The 20,993-nt window shown below is 36.6% G+C and overlaps 1 protein-coding gene across 2 annotated transcripts in view; it reads right to left on the bottom strand.

The window, feature by feature from the left end:
- Positions 1-19,690, bottom strand: part of hace1.L (HECT domain and ankyrin repeat containing E3 ubiquitin protein ligase 1 L homeolog) — a 59,573-nt gene extending 39,883 nt beyond the window's left edge. The window contains exons 1-8 of one of the 2 annotated variants that reach the window (XM_018261979.2): positions 18,376-19,690; positions 15,812-15,866; positions 14,747-14,836; positions 10,097-10,201; positions 8,244-8,319; positions 6,029-6,160; positions 5,749-5,831; positions 4,767-4,863 (exon numbers count right to left, since the gene is read on the bottom strand). In XM_018261979.2, coding sequence (XP_018117468.1) covers positions 4,767-4,863; positions 5,749-5,831; positions 6,029-6,160; positions 8,244-8,319; positions 10,097-10,201; positions 14,747-14,836; positions 15,812-15,866; positions 18,376-18,451 — 714 coding nt within the window. In that variant the 5' untranslated portion in view covers positions 18,452-19,690. 2 annotated transcript variants of the gene reach the window in all.
- Positions 19,691-20,993: the final 1,303 nt, after the last annotated feature.

The raw sequence follows: 20,993 nt of genomic DNA, 5'->3' as shown, positions 1-20,993 counted from the left end.
TGTCTCAGTCTGACATGGGTTTTTACTATTGAGTGCTGTTCTTAGATCTACCAGACAGCTGTTATCTTGTGTTAGGGAGGGATCTGGTTACCTTCCCATTCTTCTTTTGTTTGGCTGCTGGGGGGGGGGGGAGGGAGGGGGTGATATCACTCCAACTTGCAGTACAGCAATAAAGAGTGATTGAAGTTTATCAGAGCACAAGACACATGACTTGGGGCACCTGGGAAATTGACAATATGTCAAGCCCCATGTCAGATTTCAAAACTGAATATAAAAAAATCTGTTTTCTCTTTTGAGAAATGGATTTCAGTGCAGAATTCTGCTGGATTCAATTTGAAAATATATGTTTTTTCCCATGACAGTATCCCTTTAAATATATATTCCAGTTTGGTAAGATTCTTTAATATGCCATTATTATGATATAAACTGTTACTTAACCATTCATTTTGGGGGTAAAGTTTTCCTTGTATTTTTCTAGGTTTCAAGTCTCTCACACACAGATATTACATGCTGTCAATCGTTCATTATGTGATCTTCCAGCTTTAAATTGACTTTTATTTTAAACTCTACTGCCAATATTATGTTCTCTCACTCTTAAAATACAAATCGTCATTTGATATGAACTATAAAAAATCCTTCTTCTAAGTTTCAATGCATAACATTTTGGGGCAGAGTTATCAAAATGTGAGTAAAAACTCACCCACGTACATGCATTCAAATGGGGAGTTCTAGCGTTTACCCATTGATAAATACAAATCCCACTGGAATGAATAGAACGTGGATGAGTTTTTATTTTTTATGCTCTAAACATTTTTGATAAATCTGCTCCTTTATCTAGCAGTTTGACTGTTATAAGGTACTGTATAAGGCATCACACAGTGTCCTCTCATTTTTCTTTAGATATTTTGTTCAGCTTATCAGCGTAATGAACAGACTTTTGAACAATGACAATGACTTTTGGCCAGCCAGCAACAATGGCTATTGGCCTTTGGATTGTGCCACATACACTACATTTTCTCTTTTTCTTACTACTACATATATCTGGAATTTTATCTCCATCAACAATGATCAAGAGAAGTATACTGTTAGGACTTAATTTTTACATTTATCTAGACCATGGCAATACAACTTTGCCTCCTACCAAGCCAATTATGCAAAGCAATAATGTCATACAAAAAGAAAAATGTGTGGATGGCTTGGAAGTATTAAAAAAAGGCTGTAGAGTTGCATTAAGTCTCTGTGCCGCTTGTTGGACACCCTTAATAATAAAATTGGAATAACAGTAACAAATACAAAATAATAACTGTTAGTTATGACAAAACTACTGCAATTACCTTTAGGCAAATTCTATGGCAGACATATAGTCCCAATAAATATTTACTGAATAATTGGGAACATGTATATTCATGAGCATAATATATATGAAATATATGAACTATATTTTTTAGCCTTATGAGAACAGCATTAGGTAGGCCCACCTTGTAAGTAAGTTGGCTGAGTAAAAATACTGAAATATCAGACTACATATAATACAATTGAAATAAAAAAAAAATATATTAATACATGCACAAGCCAACAATTTTTCAGAGCTCACAAAAATCTGTTTAGTCAAAGCTAATTAAAAATGAAAAATGTGTAATTATAAACTTGACAACGCTCCAACTACAAGATGTTGTTTATTATTCCCCATGGTCAAACTAATTGTAAATGTACTTCCAGATTCTATAGCTATGCAGGCAATAGAGGTGAAACGGCAAAATAGGATATATAAATTGCTACTTTAATTAAGCTTCATTTTTGTATATTTACTTTGTTACTAAAAATTGAATAATAAGATATCAGATAACCAGCTACCAAAATTGGCCAATCCTCAGTTGCTATTTCAACAGAGCTAATACAGCACGCTTTGTTAATAAGCTAAATACTGTATGAAATCATATATATATATATATATATATATATATATATATATATATATATATATATATCTATATCTATATCTATATCTATATCTACTGTACAGAGAGAAGTGAGATAAAGGAGAACTAAAACCTAACAAAGAATAAGGCTACAAATGCTGTACATTATGTTTTGGGCAAGCACAGATCTGGGTCTATGAAGATACCCCAAGGAGCTTCCCATTTTCTGTTTTGCTGATTCAAAGTACATGCTGCTGTCCGTTACTTGAGCTTTTGAATCAGCTCATCATAAACTGTCTATATAAAATATAAAGGCCACAATGCAGAGCTAACTAGTAATTAATTCAGATTTTTATTACATAACAGCTCAGAAATTAGTGCAATTTGCAGCAGAAATTATCACCCTTGTAATATCAGCTTTTAAGACATGAGAACCTCCTTTTCTGCTTGATGATTTGCAATGACCCCTAAGCCTAGCTTATCAAGAGTTGCCCAGATCACAACATGGTGACCCCTGTGCACAACTTTGAAGGCCTGAATAATTACTGTACTGTACCAGTTTTAACTGGTGCTTGGTGGTAAGTTCTGTATATAAAATACAGCATTTATACCAAAATTTGTGTTTTGGATTTTGATCTCCTTTAAATGAGAACTAAAGCTTAACTTAAGAAGTAGGCTAGAAGTACACATAGAATATAAATGTCACAATATAAGGCTGATTAGTAATTAATACAGATAATTACTACATGGCAACACAGAAACAGTACAACTAGCATCAGAATTTAATAATTAGCCTTGTAGCATCACCTTTTATTACAGGCTAACCTCATTTTCTGCTTGATAATTTGCTACAACCCCTAAACTTAGCTTCTCAACAGCTGCTCAGAGTCCACTGAGCATGCGAGTGTCGCAGACACTTTCCAAGTTGGTGACCCCCTGTGACAAGTCTTATCAGGGATGGCAAAAAGATGTGCCTTTCTGATGATAGCCAGTTTTTTATCTAAAAAAAATCCTACAGCATTAATTGTGCTTTACCAAATCTGTACCAGCTAACTAAGGGACACAGCAAGTATCTAAAGCTAACAAAGCACTAGCAGAAAGACTAGCAGCAGCAGCAACCAGAAAAGCCATACTACAGGACTGGCTCTCCTCTACCCCACCATCCATGAACTTAGTTAGGAACAAACTGCATTTTCTGTTCCACATGGATTGGTTGAAAGCCTCCCTAAATAAAACTATTCAAGCTGATAGGTTCTTTGACACCTGGACCGCATATATTTTAAGTCTCCCCTCTGATATTAGACAACTTACAGTATCTACCTTCCACTACACCTCGTGGTATGACTTAGAAAGCCTGCGAGGTAGGAATCCATTAATCCTAGCCACAACGACTCCAATCTGATTTAAATGACAGCTGCCTCCCAGAGTCCACCAACATAGGTAACTAAGAATGACCTATATCTAACAAGACAAATAATAGGCATGTTTGACTCTAGTTCAATTATCTTGTTTATTTTGTTGTTAAAGCTTTTCAAAAATATAAAATGAATCTTCAGTACCTATCTTATGAGGTGTGGTGGTAACTGAAGAAGTGTGAACACCGCCACCCCATCATAACAAGTTTTAGATTTCACCCAATGTGCTTTTCTTTTGCACATATTCATGTAATATGTATGCTTAAATAACAATCATTTAAGACCTCCATATGTGTAAAACAACACTTTTAGTCATGCACTTATGTACAATTTTCAATAACACAACTGTATCTTTACAAAAGTGAAATGCATTGTTTAGATATGCTGGACTTTCAGTAAAAGCAATTTTGAAAAAATAAATAAATAATCATCATCTCTATTCAAAAGCCAAATGTAAACATATCCCCTCTCTCTGAAATTATATTAAATACATTTGTTCTTATACCCCTTTCATTTCAGAATAAAGTGTTGCACTGCAAATAGCATCTGATTTGTTACTTTTTCTTCAAATTGTGTTACTGGGGTGACAACAAAAAACCAGATTACATTTATGGTCCTCCCATCACAATGTTTTCAAATTATTTCTAAAATGTGTTTAGTTGCCGGTTCCATTCTACTAACTGCTTGAGGTTTGGCATGGCAAAGCATGCTGATTTTTGCGTTATCTGACATTTTAATCCACAGTCTAAACAGCTGGATATTGCTCTATTTGGGTTGGACAATAGTGTACCAATTTAATTAGTGGAGCAAGTGAGGAAGATGGCAACCCCGTGGCTTTTGTCAAAGGGACAGATGAAAAAAAATTAGATTTTCTATACAGAAAGGCCCCATTTGATATGATGGCATTACAAGATGTTTAAACTTTCTTACAAGGGGTCCATAATCAGAATTTCCAGTTCTAATGATGTTTATGGTATCTTGGCAGTTCTGAGCTGGAGAGATGAAACGTCCAGTCAATTCAAGTTTGTTATATCATAAATTTCTAAAACTGTGACCATGGATTCTAAAAATTATAATTACACAACATTGATTGTCAAACCAATAATATATCAAGGGAAAGTCGTTTAGCTCCTATTAGCTTCATTAAACACAAATCTGAAAACTTTGATAAATGTGCCCCTAATAATTCAATTTTGTCTACCTTAAAGGAAAACATGGTGTGATTTTGTACATTACTGATTATAAATACATATGCTTCGACACAGTGAACTGTTATTACAAGCATTTATAAATATTCTCAGTATAGCAACTGGGTTTTATTTTGTTGAATGCAAGATTTAAAAATAAATAAATAAATAAAAAAAACAATAACATAAATCTAGCTTTTCAAAGCACACTTTTTTTCTAAAGTAATATTGTATTTTCTCCTTACCTGCACACAGAGATCCAGAGGTGTAACACCATTCTTATCTGGCAAGTACTTTGCACCACGCAGTAAAAGAATCTGTGCTGTATCCCTCTGGCCGTGGCTATGTGAAACATGCAAATTTCTATTATGTTTTGGCACGTTGCTAAATTCCATTTACCTACTGCTATAAAGAGGATATATAAAGCACATATGCAGGTAATGAAATTAATCCATTCTTTGGTGCACGTACCTTCAAAGTAACCTGGCAAGCGGCAGGCACACTAACGTAGAAAGGAAAATACACTGGTGTGCATTAAATCACAAATTTTTCTCCCCGGGATGGTGCACTTTTTCAAAAAAAATTGCATCGACCTGGGGTGCTGCTATTTTACACTCTGTCACACTTCTATATTTGCACATGTACAGTACCATAAATATTTGTCTCTACTGTACTGTACTGCACTTGCACAAGTCTACTCCAGACATAGGGTCGCTGGAAAAACTGAGTAGGATGAGAGTACAGGTATGGGACCTGTTATCCAAAATGCTCAGGACATGGGGCATTCTGGATAACAGATATTTTCGTAATTTGGATATTCATGCCATAAGTCTACTAGAAAATCATGTAAACATTAAATAAACAGGCTGGTTTTGCTTCCAATAAGGATTAATTATATCTTCGTTTGGATCAAGTATGAGGTACTGTTTTATTATTACAGAGAAAAAGGAAATATGTTTTTTTTACATTATTTGCATAGAATGGAATCTATGGGACAATCTTTCTGTAATTCAGAGCTTTCTGGATAACGGGTTTCCAGATAATGGATCCTATACATGTATTTACAAAGCCTGAAACAGCGAAATTAGCCTGGGAAAAGATGTTAACAAATACACTAGCTGGTGCCTAGTAAATTGGCATCCCACAGTGTATTAGCCTTTCCTTGTGTTTAAACACGCCTCACGTTTCAATCATGTTATTGGCGTTCACATTTCACCTGAATCTTACCTGCATGCAAAATATAATGGAGTAGCTCCTGATACATTTGGTCTGTTTATATCTGCTCCACTGTCCAACAAGCACAAGACAGTCTAGATGAATGAGAAAAAACATAAGGGTTACTTTAAACAATGGAAAAAATGTAAATTATCCTGTGCAAGCACTTGAAAAACTTTAGTACATCAAGTTTTCAACACACGGCAGAAAAGTCATCAGGAAGACACATTACTAGTAACATTGCAGGCAGCAATTCAGAGCACCAGTCTATACAAAAAGTGATGAAACTTACCGTTTTGTGTCCATTCTGACATGCCACATGAAGTGCAGTCTGCCCCATCGCATCTTCTACATCCACATTAGTGACATGTTGTACAAGGTCATGAAGAAGTTCAGTTCGACCATTCACAGCAAGCCAGTGAATCTAAGCAGATGAAATATAGTTCAAAATGTTTGTTTATGGAAAGCCTGAGATTAGTATTAGTATGAAAATGGTTTCATAATTTTATTTTACTTATAACTTCTTTAAATTGTTCACAGAGTGTGTGGGATAAAGAAATTGGCAAATCATGTATAGATCCCAGTGCATTTTTATCTGCACTAGTCAAGTAAACCCTGTTGATCAGTTGTTATGTGTTGCTGTGCTGGGGCAACAATGTCTCTGGTAATAAACAATCTCTTTGAATAAAAGAAAAAAACAATAAATAAAAGTTTAATCATGCTCAATTGTTGCGCTTATCCACATGAAACTGAAATGTAAACATGAAACACCAGAGGGCAGTAAAGAGTAACAATCAATTACAGTGGTTTCAGTTGATTTGGAGAGAACAGCAGGATACACAACAAAAGAGGAGCATGGTTCATTTTCTTTAAGAACCTATGTTATTTTTTTGAGCTTAATTATGTCTGCACTTGAAAGCAATAAATGTAAAAAAAGAAAACTGTTCCTTTAATTTGATGGCTATTTGCATTAGTGTTAAGGAAGGCACGATATGTGTTTTTTCCTATAGTGAATTTGAAATGACAAAGCAGATAACTGTGTTATACTTGTATTGTATATATATTACAGCATATTGAAAGAATGGTCTTACATCAGCAAAACTGGTGTAGGAAGACAACAAAATCACCCAATGGCTAAAATATTACGTATGATCTGTCACCAAAAACACCCAGCCCTGCTTTCTGTGACACAAGTTCTAGGCCAGCACATGGTCATAGAGGGTGAGAAATGAGAATGTTGAAGATTTGGACACTAAGAGGCAGATTTATCAAGGGAAAAATTGAAAATTCGAATTCTCAAATTTTTTTATAGTCAAAACTGTCAAATTTGACTAGGGAGTAATTCAAATTCAATTAGAGGTTTTTTTTAAAAAAATTGAAATCGATTTTCGAGATTTATCATACTCTGGCCCTTTAAGAACTCGAATTTGACGATTTGCCACCTAAAACCCGCCGAATTGCTGTTTAAGTCAACGGGAGTTGTTTGTAGTCTTCCTTCGAGTTTTTAAAATTCTAATTCAATATAATTTAATATAATTTAATTCGCATTCAATTCGAGTTTTCGCGTCAATTAAATTCACCTGAGTTTAATTTTATCAATACATTTCGATTGGTCGAATTTTGAATTTATGGGAGTTTAGGGAAGTTTTTAAAAACTCACATGAATTCGAAATTAAACCTTTGATAAATGTTAGTTTTTTACAGTGGAAAAGATGCAAAAGGCAAAAAGCTTGGGAATTTAAACTGACAGTGAAGAAATTGGCAGAAGCTGTGAAAATATTTGAACTGCCGGAAATCCTTTAGCATTCATAAGCTCTGCATCTAACATTAACTTTTGTTAGTTTGGTAGCATTACTTTAATAAATAATTACAATAGACTACGGACCTAAATTGTTATTAACATGATAGTTTTCATGGATATCTATGGCTGAAATGTTTATTATACTCTTACAGGTCTATTCGGAACACTCCGCACACATGCAAATTACATTTCCTTTTAACATTTACTCAAAAATTTACTTACTAATTTACTAAGAAGTCATGAGCAACAATTTGCAAACACGATGCTAAATATCTATGATGACAGCAGTTCAAGTTCTCCCTCACATAATGACAGAAGAATCCATCAATCGGACCTAGTGTCAGATTTGCCATCAGAATTCTACAGGCCCCATACAAATTTAACAAATAAGCCCCCTTACGCCATGCTGAACATGTGGCTTTTTATGCCCAGCAATCACTGCGCCACCCCCTCTAGTTGTACAACCTGATGGTGTGCTGACAGCTATATTTGCTGTTATATAGATTAATAGTAAGAGAGTGACAGATTCTTATCTGAATGCTATTTCAACAAAAGGCAATTTAAAACATGCAAACGAGCCAAGCATGATTTTGCAAGCCTAGTTTCACACAATGAAGAGACACTGTATATATTTGTGCAATATATAAATGCAACATATACAGCGCTTAACAAATGTTATAATCAAAGAAATAGACACCAAACTTACAGCAGTGAGTCCCTCATTATTACAAATGTTGACATCAGCATTGTATTCTAACAGTTTACTCATGCACTTCTTCTGCCTAGAAGCAAACATACAATTTGATTCAAGAAAACATTTTGTAGAGAATATATACAAGCATTTCAAACACTCAAGAATCATTAGTCAAACAGGAAACAAATGTGATGATGATGATGTTACAAAAACTAAAATTGTGCAGGATATGACCCGTAACAAAAAAAATGTTTTACCCTAAAATCTGTTACTTGATAGTAATTCCATTAAATAGTAACAGTTCCAAATGTGGAAGGGACATGGATAAGCCATAGTCAAATGGGCAGCATCAATGGGGGTCATTTATCAACACTGGGCAAATTTGCCCTAGGGCAGTAACCCATGGCAACCAATCAAATTGCTGCTTTCATTCTTCTACTTGCAGCTGGCTTTAAAAAGCTAATCACTGATTGGTTGCTATAGGCAATGATAAATGAGCCCCAATGTGTCTTAATATCTCTTATGCTTATAGCAAAGAGAGTGTTTAATATATTAAAAGAGAAATGTCCTTTTCTTGACATGAATTTTAAAACTGCCAGTAGTTTTTCTGTCTGAAAATGCAAGTTTGAGCTTTTTTTTTAAGCTGAATCTGAATATCACACAAGTGGTGATCTGAGGAATGACCTGGCGTAGGATGAAAGTAACAGTTGCATATGTTTGCAACATTAGCAGCAATGTGTACAGATACTAGCGCTGATAGCAAACATATTACAAATGGGGAAAAAAACACACACTGGTGAAAAAAACTCGAATCACTTGAATTGATCATGTTGAATTGAAAGGGAAACCCACCGGAAAAAACTCGAACATCATGAAGGCTAACATCTTCAAATGATTCAAGGGACCTCTGCCATTGACTACGTGACTTAGACAGGTTTTAGAAGGTGTATTTTCAGATTCAAGCTAATTCAAGGGTCGGGGGTATAATTAATCTCGGAAAATTTGAGTTTTTTTTAACCCGATTATTTTACTCAAATTTTTCATGGAAAAACCAACTCAACCTCTGATAAATAACCCCCATAATGTTACTTAAACATCAGTTCATAAAAATATTACAATAAACTTTGTTCAACAAATATTTAGCATCTACCAGTTCAAATAATCATGTCACTGTGCAATGACATGTTTATTTTTTTGGTTTTGTTGACCTGTACTTTCAAATTATGATAAATAAATATTGTCTTCTGCTTTAATGTTGATTTAAGGGGACCTGTCACCCTAAAAAAATAATTCCAAATCCTATTTTATCATGTTAGTCAAGTAAAATGAACTTTAATTACACTGTAAAAATTATTTGAATCTTGTTTCCTTCCATTTGGGAATTAATAATTATAGCTAGCAGGCAGAAGCCATTTTGTGGACACTGTTCTAAAGACAAGCCTTGCATCAGCTTAAAATCTTGTGTGTGCACCAGAACTGGGGAACTGATGTCCATCCCCATGCACTGGTTACACAATTAAATGGTGAAGAGAACAGGGGGAATGTGGGGAGTGCAATTACATCTAATAAGTGCTGAATGAAAAGTGTAAGTAATTGCTTGTTCCGCCTCTATGCCTAAGGCATAGAGGAGGGGCAGACAATATTTGATTGACAGCTGAGATTTTTTTAAAGAGTTTGCAACAGCTATGAATGGTTATATAAAAAAAATAATTTGGGTTTCGTGCTTACTTGGAAAAGGACATTTATTATACAGCTTTTTATGTCTGGGTGACAGATCCACTTTAAGTCCTGTATTTCTTCTGAACAGAGGTACATTTTCTAAAAAGCATCCTTCAGAAAGGCCTATAAGCTTTCACATTCCTTACCCATTCCGAGCCGCTAAGTGAAGAGGTGTACATCCAGAAATATCCTGGTAGTTGGGATCTGCTCCTCTTTTTAAAAGCAAAACCAGGCATTCCACTGATCCACAACTGTAAAATCCATTAAAAAAAAAGGAGAACATTAAAAAGCTGGTTCAGAAATGCTTTTAAGTGAACAATGCAATATCAGTAAACAGATATTTTTCTTTTTTCCCATGAATTTGTGCTAGTGCTTTGCTAGGCCAAGTTACCTTAGAATGTCACAATAATGTTTTAAAACATTCAGTTGTCAATACTGGACACCTTCTTTGATAATCCCTTTAGTGTAGTATATCACTGAAGTACATCCTGAATGAGGACGAGCCCAATGGTGGGAAGTCAAATCATAATGTAAGGGCTTGGAGATCTTACTCATCTTGCTACCTTTATATTTTTTTGCGGAACTCCAAATGAATTAACAACTGCAGCCAGAAACAGGAGACTACTTAGAGTTATTGTATTGTATGTTCAAAAGTAAATTCCCTACAATTACCTTAAAAAGGTCATCTGTTTTTAAATTCAGTAGGGTGTATAATTCAGGGACGTATACAGTCATGTTTTTTGTATTTGTGTTTACATTTTCAGATACAAAATAATTTATTGTTCATAAATTCTTTACATAAAATACTGTATTGTTGTAATATTTAACTCCTTTAAAGGTAAGGTAAGAAGAAATAAATATCATTGAGACCCTGAAAATACAGGGAGCATGAAAAGTCCAAAACAAGTAGTTGAGAATATCTTCAATAGCCATGTAGATATTTGGTACCAACTACTGTTTTAATAAATTCCATACACACATACTGTCTTCTAGACAGAGAAGCAGCTAACTGGCCCTTGCATGGGGTAAAAACAAAAGCCTAGATGAACAATACCTGGCCAGGGATCAGACAGATATCCATAAGACATCAATAAGACAGAAATAGTTCTTGCCTGACGGCAGGGGTGCTTCGCCAATGAGGCGAGTTGAGGCTGTAGTCTCAGGCGACAGCGCCCCACTAGGTACCAGGGGCAGCAAAAATGCTGCTCCTGGTACTTTAAGAGCGAATTTCCGGGGGAGGGGGGGCAGCAGCAACTGCTGCTGCCTCAGGCGGCGGAGGGGCCAGGATCACCCCTGCCTGACGGATCTAGGCCCAGTGGCTAATTGATCAGCCTAATCTGTATGGCCAAATATAGTAGGCTGGCAACCCCTGCTTAAATTACAAAAAAAAGATGTATTCAGTGAGGGGGTGCAAATGTCAAATCAAAATGCAAAGATTGCTCCCCTATGCCAGTGATCCTCTTTGGAAAAAACTGCACTGGCCAGGAAAACAACTAACAGAGCCCTATACTGCCAATTTACTGTATTCCCAGGCATCCCCACCTTGGGCTTAGGCATGAGTAGGACAATAACATTTTCTGATATTAAGCTACTGCTTGAATCTAAGTCAGCACTAGGGACTCTTGAAAAAGCTTCATAAAATGGAGGTGTGGCGCTTTTTTCCCCTAGGCTGGTGCTGTTTTTTCCAAAATGGAGCAGTGAACTATGGCAAAAAAAATTACCGATACGATTAGGGTTGCCACCTTTTAAAAAAAAAAAAAAAAAAAGCAGGCTGAATTTCAGCCAGTGTGGAAGTGGCTTAAAACTGTCAAGGTAGATATAAATGAAACATAAGACACTGACTAAATTGAAATTCAAAACCCTTAAACCCTTTTGGAGCCTTAGTCATCAAAGCAGTTTAAGAGTTCAGAGTTACCATAGTAACAATACAAATAACTCAAAACCCTTAATGACTAAGACTAAAGATAATTAGATTATCAGTACACAGATAATTTCCTGCTAACAAAACAGTATAGCAGTCGAATTATGGGGCAAGTTGTATACTGGTTATCTAATTATCATGATCGTTTTCATGATTAAAACAATATGCAAAAAGTATGTTAGGCACAAGCCCTATAAACTTAACTCATGGTGAATTAGGGGATGTACTGTCACTTTAAAAGTTTTGTGCTATTTCCACCAGGGTACCTAATCTCCACAAGGTTAATGGTGATGCCTAGGCAGTCTTAATATGCCAGGACCTATTGCAATATTCTCACTTAGCCTAATCTTTAGGACTGGGCAAACTAAATCTGAGTCTTTATTTTCATTGCTTGAGACATGAAGACAGAGATTTTTTTGATGATGTGCATAAATCAGATGACATTAAAGTGATACTGACGCTAAAAAAACTACTTTTAATATATGAATGCACATTAAAAGTTACCTATAGGTCATGTTGATAGTCTGTTTTTGTAAATAATTTTTAGTTGAAGTTCCTAAATATGACTGTTTTGTCAACTGGACTGTCCCATCTCAGCCTGTCAGTTAGAGTTTCTAATGCTAACGGACTCCTGCTGCACAAATATGGCAGCCCCCTCATACAGGAACATGGGGCACCAGAATGTAAAAGCATTGTGCAAATACTTTATGGCAAAATTATAAGTAGCAAACAAAGCCAATACTATGATAGATGTAAATATGGTTTCATTTAAATTAGCCTGAAAGTAACTTTTCATTAACACAAACAAGAATTTCCATTGGTAAAGGTAATGATGTGCAAAAATGTCTTCACGTGCAATTTTCCTCAGCTGTATAACAGAACAGTAGCACGGGCGATAATCCATTCATAGCAATGAACAGATATTTTTGGGTCTTTTAATGCCTTCAGTGAAAACTACGCTTCCCATGCCCCATTTATTGCCCTTATAGGGTGATAATTACAGGCCTGGGCTACTTGCCCCGTCCCTGATGGCAGTCAATGAAAAGCAACATTTCTGGCATTTCTATCACCCACTGTGTGCACTAATCATTAAATTGTTTTTGCCTTTTTTAAATGGTGTTTGATTTTTTTAGAGTTAACATCAGTTTGTTACACTAACATTAAGTAATCTTGCTCACCTTTTCAAGAAACAAAATTATGTAAAATACTATATTGTCTCTGAATAGTATTAGAAACTGAAAATAATGAGACAAATCATGTGATGTGGCTTGCTATTTAAAGCTTGGGGATTCCTTTTTTTCCACAAATGCAGTTTCATATATAATCTTGGCTCTTTTCCCTGACGCTGAAGGTTTAGATGGTGTTGCACCTTGTTTGTGTCCCTGATACTGATCCTGCACTGCCTGTATTGACCATTGCTTATGACCTTGACTTTGCTTCAATCAATGCAGATGGGTAGCTCTCCTTATTGTTACAGCTAGCTTCTGAGCTGCAGTGATGTCAGCAGCTATTCAAAGCCACAAGGCTCAGCCCTGGGTGGCAGCGGTTGCAGGTGAAAACCTGCTTTGTGACTTTCATGCAAATTCCTGTAGAGTGACTCCCTTTTGATTGTCCAGCTATAAGTGCAGATGAGTGTTCTCACAACAATTGCCTGCTTGCATGTTAGTTGACTGTGGCTTCACAACATAACGTCTCCACAGCTTACAGACAGCATGCAGGAACTACATAACACAAAATGCATTGCATTGTGAAAATTCTGACAAATTCTTTTATTTGCATTGCACATTTTGAACAAAAAAATAGAAAGTGAGTATATATGGCCAGCCCTCTTAAAGTGTCTAATCAATAAGTCTACAAGCTTAACAGACAGATATTGTATGAGGGGACATACATCATTCAGACCATCAGCCCAAAAGATCCAGACAGTGGGAAGTGAAGAGGTGCTGCAGCCTAATCAATGCCAGCTATACAAAGAAAAGGTTAAAACAAAAAAAACTAAGTGCCTCAATATATCACTGAAGGACAAGGAAAGCCTTAAAGGGGTTGTTCACCTTTAAATTAACTTTCTGTATAATACAGACTGTTTGCAATTGGTTTTCATTATTTGTTATTTGTGTTTTTTTGAGTTATTTAGCTTTTTATTCAGCAGCTCTCTAATTTGCACTTTCAGCAACCTGGTTGCTAGGGTTCAAATTACCCTAGCAAGCATGCACTGATTTAATTGAGAGATTGGAATATGAATAGGAGAATAGGGAGAGGGCCTGAATAGAAAGAAAACATCAATAACAATAAATGTGTAGCTTTACAAAACCTTTTTTTTTCAGATTGGGTCAGTGACCCCCATTTGAAAGTTGGCAAGAGTCAGAAAAAGAAGGCAATTTATTTAAAAATTATAATAAAAAAAAAAAGAATAATGAAAGGCAATTGAAAAGTATTTCAGAAATGGCCATTATATAACAAGTTAACTTGAAGATGAACCACCGCTTTAATCACCACCCCCTGTGAATTCAATTGCTATGTTTCTTTCCTGGGCTACTGCATTATTTTTCCTAAAAGGCATCATTAAAATATTATGCCCTATTTCAATAATTTTACAATAAAACGGACTATACTGAATGCAGGCCAGAGATTTTTAATGTATTTTAATGAAATCTTGCTGCAAACCAGTAGTATAGTGGTTAAGTTATCTATGCAGTATGCTGATTAACCAGCCTACTGCATAGATAACTGGGGAAAGCACCAACAGTTAAAGCGTGGGACACATGCAAACATGCAAACATGGCATCATAAACATGGCATCATAAACATGGCATCATAAAGCGTTCTCTAAAGTATTTTTAAATACCATTGAAATAAAACTAAATGAAAAACTTACTTGGCAGCAATATGAAGTAAACTTCGTTTAACTCTTCCAAAGGCATAGTTGACATCAAATTTTGAATTTGAAAGTAATTCCAAAACAGACCTTGGAAAAAGAAATGCATAAATTTTCCTGATGCTTAAAAATTAAATTGATTTCATTCTGCAAAAATAAGATTTTTAATGCACAAAATTGCACTACGAAAATATACACACACAGATCATAGGAGATAGATAGATAGAAAATAGATGCATACTAGTAACCTTTCAGACCAAGGGCTGAATGGAGACCAAAATGTTGGCCTGTTATTTTAAATTACTAAAATGAAGTACAGGTATGGGATCCGTTATCTGGAAACTCGTTATCCAGAAAGCTCCAAATTACTAAAAGACCGTCTCCCTTAGACTCTATTATAATCAAATAATCCAAATTTCTTAAAATGATTTCCATTTTCCTCAGTAATAATAAAACAATACCTTGTACTTGTCTATTAGGGTTATTTAATGTTTACATGATTTGCTAGTAGTCTTAAGGTATGAAGATCCAAATTAACGAAAGACCCGTTATCTGGAAAATGCCAGGTCCCAAACATTCTGGATAACGTGTCCGATACCTGTATTTCGTTTTTTTTTTTCATTTTCAAAGGTTCCTGGTGTGCACCTAATTTTGGATTTGTTTGAATACAGCACACGGGGGTCATTTCTATCTAGTTAATGGTGTGGTGAAAATGTATTTACTATATAACAAAAATAAACGGAGAGCTCATGGGAGATTGTGAACAAAAAAAGCTTTATTTAACCAATGTTCTTGTCCCTCAAGGGAACTTTTCCTTATGTTTAGAATGCACAAAAAGCCAAGGAAGGCTTCATAGTCACCGAGTATATTTTTTTTTCTTAAATGAACTGTTAGAATCCAGGTTATAAATTGGTATATATATTGTTCACAATGGTTTTAATGCATACCTGCTGATTTTGCAGAATGCATAACAAAATAAAGCCTTGTTTCTGCACACCCAGCTGAAGTAGGAATCTATATTAGTACACCGGCATAACTACCTTTATAATCCATAAAAATACATACCTATGTTGATCAGCCATTACCATCGGCATTAAGGTGTAAACAGCAGTTTCATTATCTAAGAAAATTAGAAAAATGTCGCAGTTAATATTTGCTCGGTTTGAATATATGTAACCAGCAGAAAATAATGTTCTCAAACCGTCATTTGATTCAAATATTCCTTCAAAGAAAAGACAGCATAAAGCCCAACACCCTAGAAACCCCTATGTATATGATTTTTCCTATGCAACAATGCACTGCTGGGTACATCTCCAATTCTATGGAACGTCTCAGCCTCATTGGTAGTCAAGAGTGTGGTTTTTGGAGCAAATTAATCTGCACTTTTACACATACCTAGTGGCATGTTTGTTTTTTTCACACAATGGAAAGGTATGCGATTTTGGTAAACATAGATGGCAGATTTGAAGCCCAGTACATTTAAAAACCCTGAGGTACAAGTTTGTACCAATAAACTTTTAAATTAGTCTTCATTATCTGCTTTTTATTGTTTTTTAATTATTTTCCTTTTTCTCCTGACACTTTTCAGCTTTCAAATGGGGGTCACTGACCCCATCGAAAATACAAACACTATTGTTATTGCTACTTTTTATTACTCATTTTTCTATTCAGACCTCACCTACTCATATTCGAGTATCTTATTCAAATAAATGTCTGGTTGCTATGGGAATTTGGACCCTAGCAACCAGATTGTTGAAATTTAATTGGAGAGCTGCTGAATAAAAAGCTAAATAACTCAACAACCATAAATAATGAGAAATGAAAACCAAATTGTCTTAGAACATCACTCCCTACATCATACTAAAAGCTAATTTAAAGGTGAACAACCCCTTTCATCTTGGCCACTGTTTGCAACAAGTATCTGTCCCGTCGGCTAACATACAAATTGCTGATGGGGAAACATACGTGGCAAAATCGCCTGAAGTTTCCTTGTTAAGTAACTTTTGGCTACTTCAGAAAATTGCTGCAACGTCCCGTTGGGAAAGCATTTGCAGGAGATTAATTTCAGTGGAAGAGGTGATTTATCAAAGAGGACTAAACTCATATGGGGTTGTGTAATTAAAGGCACAAAGTTTGCCATGGGGCAGTATCCTATATCAGCAGGTAGAATTTCCTGGTCACATGTTTAACAACAAACCTCTTATTGGTTGCTACTGGCTACTGGTTACTGCTCCTGGGCAAACTTAGTGCCTTGTATTACACTTGGGGGCTAGTGTGCCATAGCCCTAAATAATATACATTTTAAAAACATTATAATGCATGTCTCAGGCTTTTTTAATTCCATATATTGATTTAGCAGACTTTATTCCAGATGTCTACAAACATGTTATCTGTTTTGTTCAATTGTCTGTCACTTTATTCCTGAACTTATAGTCAAATCAGTAATGGTGCCACACTTACACGGAGTTGCCTTTTGAAGCGTTGGGTACACAGCTGTGTTCCTCTCTGCCAAGGAATACATCCACAGTAAAACAATAAATCCAGCAGCACTCCGATATGTGATTCAATTGTTTATTCGTGCCATTAACAAAGCAATGTTTCGGGCTATTCCAGCCCTTTAAGGAAACGTTGCTTTGCTAATGGCACGCATAAACAATTGAATCACATATCGGAGTGCTGCTGGATTTATTGTTTTATTCCTGAACTTAGTGCTGGTTCAGTAATTTATATCTGTAGATTTCTTCTTTTAAAAGGAACGGAAGAAAATGCATTTCTAAGCATATTGGCAATAAACGCAACACCCTGCACTTTACACAATGTGAAAACTATTGGGCAAGGGGAGAGCTAGGCAATGTGTAATAGACAAACAAATCTCTGAAGACACTCCTAATTGCTTATAAAACATCTCGTTAATATTAAAATGATTTGTGAATGTACCTGCTATAGAAAGAAGTATCTTTCACTTTGTCTTCTATGATCTACTGGTTTCTGACTGCAGATTAACAGACGCAATGTAGGACGAACATCTGCTACATTGTTTCAGAATAATAGAACCAAACGGGTTGTACAAATACAGTGGACTGCTAGAAAAATTGCAACAATTAAAGTAGGACCAAGGATAATTTCTAACGAATGTACAATAGGAAGTTGCTTAGAATGACTTTTTTTTCTTATATAGTAAATAGGCTTTGTGCCAAGAACACACTGACTCATTGGTGTTCCTTCCACAGAAGAGTTTTGCACTATAAACACCACCATATAATGTGATTTCAACCTTCTCTACCACACCCAGTAAAGCAAAAGCTATTCGGAGTGTCTTCAGAGATTTGTTTGTCTATTGCTCTTTTCCTAGCTTTCCCCTCGCCCAATAGTTTTAACATTGTGATAACCCAGTGCAGGGTGTTGTTGAACTTGAAGAATGCACACAGGAACGCCAGACTGCAGGGTAGAAGTCAGCGTTATTCCTGGCTGTGCTCTCCACACTATATGTTCCTACCAATTCACTTCCCCTTCCTGTGTCCACAAGCTCTCTTGTTACTCCACCCAGTGCTAAGCTGCTAATGTATATTTAAAATGAACATTTAATATTCTGACAGGAACGGATGGAACAGCATTACAAACATCATCACCTTCAGGCAGTTCCACGGTGCGGGCTCTGCGCAGGGAGCGTGTGAGGCGATTGAGTTGCTCCATTGCTCTCTCCATCCTAAGGGGAGCTCAGCCCCCAAAGAAACAATATTCCACCTCAGAATGCGATGAAGAGGCTCAGCAGTTCCTAAGCAGTAAGTGGGACACCCGGATGTGAAGGTGCTCCTTTCATACAAGCGATCGCTAAAACAGGGAAGGTGCCGGCTGTCCGTGATTGACAGGTAGAGAAAGGAAGTGTATCGTTACTAGGGCAGGTCAGTGTCCCAAGCAGCAACGCTGCATCCCCGAGCCGGAGCCTCTTTCTCGTTCCTTCTCGCTGGAACTGAGCTGCGTCCGTGATCATTAGGGAACCTCAATCTTGGTACTCATCCATCACAACCTTGTTGTCAGATGTTTGGGGCCATGTGACTTCCGACATACACAGTTAGATGCTACTGGGAAATGTAGTCATTTGCTAGACAAGCGCATTTGAACATCCGGAAAGAGTCACAGATGTATTACATATTAGTGCTTGGGGGCAGCCACTCTGCGTTACAAAGCCAAGTCACACTGCGACATGAGGATCTTGATGTGTCCTCCCCCTCCCCTATCGGCTCATGTGTGTGACGTCAGGAGGAGAGAAGTCACATGGTTCGCAGAGCAGCCACTGCTTTCACTTTGCTTCTTCCTGCCTGCTGTCCAGCGCCCACCACCCTCCCTTAATTTGCTCTCTGCTTTGCTTTGACATTTACAGGTGGGAGGGGGGAAGTATTACTCCTTACTGCCTTCCTTATTTATTTGTTTTCTTATGCTGGTTGCTAGATAATAAGGTAAAGGAGCCTGTGAGCGAGTTCCTTCTGTTATTCACCCTACACACACCTTGCTCCTTTCCCTGCCTGCCATGTTTATTTTTTAAGGAACGACTTACTGCCTTCTCTCTCTCAGTTCCTGAACTATTTAACCCATCCCAGACCCCCCCCTTCTCAGTTTTCCATGGTTCTCAAGTATGTCCTTATTTTTTGCTTTTTTCTGTTTCCTATCATCAGTGCACTGCTGTTCAATAGAGGTTCTGCCATTAAGAATGTTCTAAAAAGCTATAAATAGACCAATCTATATAAAATCTTTTTCCAGTGCCCACTATCAAATATATGTATGTCTGCTTTTAGTATTGTCACTTACCTACCTATAAATAACCTAGTGTTAGTTCGTCCGAAGTTTCCTGGAGAGGTAACTTTTGGCTACTTCGTATAATTGCTGCAATGTCCCATTGGAAAGCATTTCAGTAAAAGAGAGGAGATTTATCAGGTGTGACTAAACTCCTAGGAGCAAATTTACTAAAAAGCAAGCCGTCTCTAGTGAAAAAAGACAATCTGAAGGGGCAACGCCAATTTCCGAACAGGCGTAGAAGACAATTCGCTAGTAAAAGAGCTCATCACTAGTGAATTTTTGCTCAGGCAAATGATAGTTACTCCGCAAATTCACTAGATTGCAAATTTTCCAGTACGTTACCCCTTTTCCTACATCCTCCTCAATTTTATGTCATGACATCATATCCTGTACGTTGAATAGTCATTAAAAAAAAAAAGACAAAACAATGGCGTTGTTTCATATTTTAAAGTTCTACATATGTTTTAGGGAGGGCTCATGTCTAGGACAATAGATGATCTCTTTTGTCTTTATTTTGCTTCTTTGGACATTTTTAATAAGTGGCCACTTCAAGCAATTTTACCAACATCACTAATAAAGACATATATATGACTTGTATGTACCCACTCTATTCATTGACCTAATCATAAGTGTGTTAACAAAGTTTTCTAGGCAGAAATTAACACTAGCGAAAGTTCGCCTTGAAATTCTCACACTAACAAATTTTCGCTGGCGACACTTCAGCGTTCGTCTGCCAAGCTGTAACTTCGCATTTTGAGGAATCATATGCGATGCAAATTAACGTCTGTGTGTGGCAAAGCCTTCCAAGGCAAAAATTCGCCCTTTAGTAAATTTCCCCCTTAGGGTGCAATACAGAAAATCAAAAGGTAGATAGAATCCAATTCACAGAGGCACACACAGAAAAGCACGTCACTGAGGCACCACACATATTAGGGGGAACAGGGTAAACAAGATAAACACACGTATCAAAGGGGCACACATATCAAAGAGACAAACACATGCCAAATAGACATACATGGTAATGGTAAATGGATTCGGATAAACATACATATCAAAAGATGCAGTGGAGTCACCAAACAGGATGAGGGTAATTGATATATAATTGGTATAAATTGTGGCTGGTCAAGTCAGTAGATTGTACAGTTATCTACCTCGCTGTTGCCCTGTGTAAATCACAGCAAAAACTGTATAGTGAGCAAGCTTGCTTGGACCTTACTGTCAAGCCTTGCTTTCTCTTGATCCCTATTCCGACTGCACACTGGAAAAACCCAGCTCCATTTTTAGGGAAACAACCCCTGCACAGTTGTTGCAGTTACCTGCCTGGGAACACAATTCACGTGGAGCGACCTAATGGAATGGAGGACTCACCCACTTTTGCCCATTGACTCCAGGGACTCTGTAAACCAGCTTTGACTATAAAACACTTTCTTTTTTTCCACTGCATTTGCTGAAA

This window comes from Xenopus laevis, chromosome 5L (assembly GCF_017654675.1).
Source record: "Xenopus laevis strain J_2021 chromosome 5L, Xenopus_laevis_v10.1, whole genome shotgun sequence".
Taxonomy (NCBI): domain Eukaryota; kingdom Metazoa; phylum Chordata; class Amphibia; order Anura; family Pipidae; genus Xenopus; species Xenopus laevis.
The sequence above is the reverse complement of the archived record's forward strand: the minus strand, read 5'-3'. Positions and strand labels throughout refer to the sequence as shown.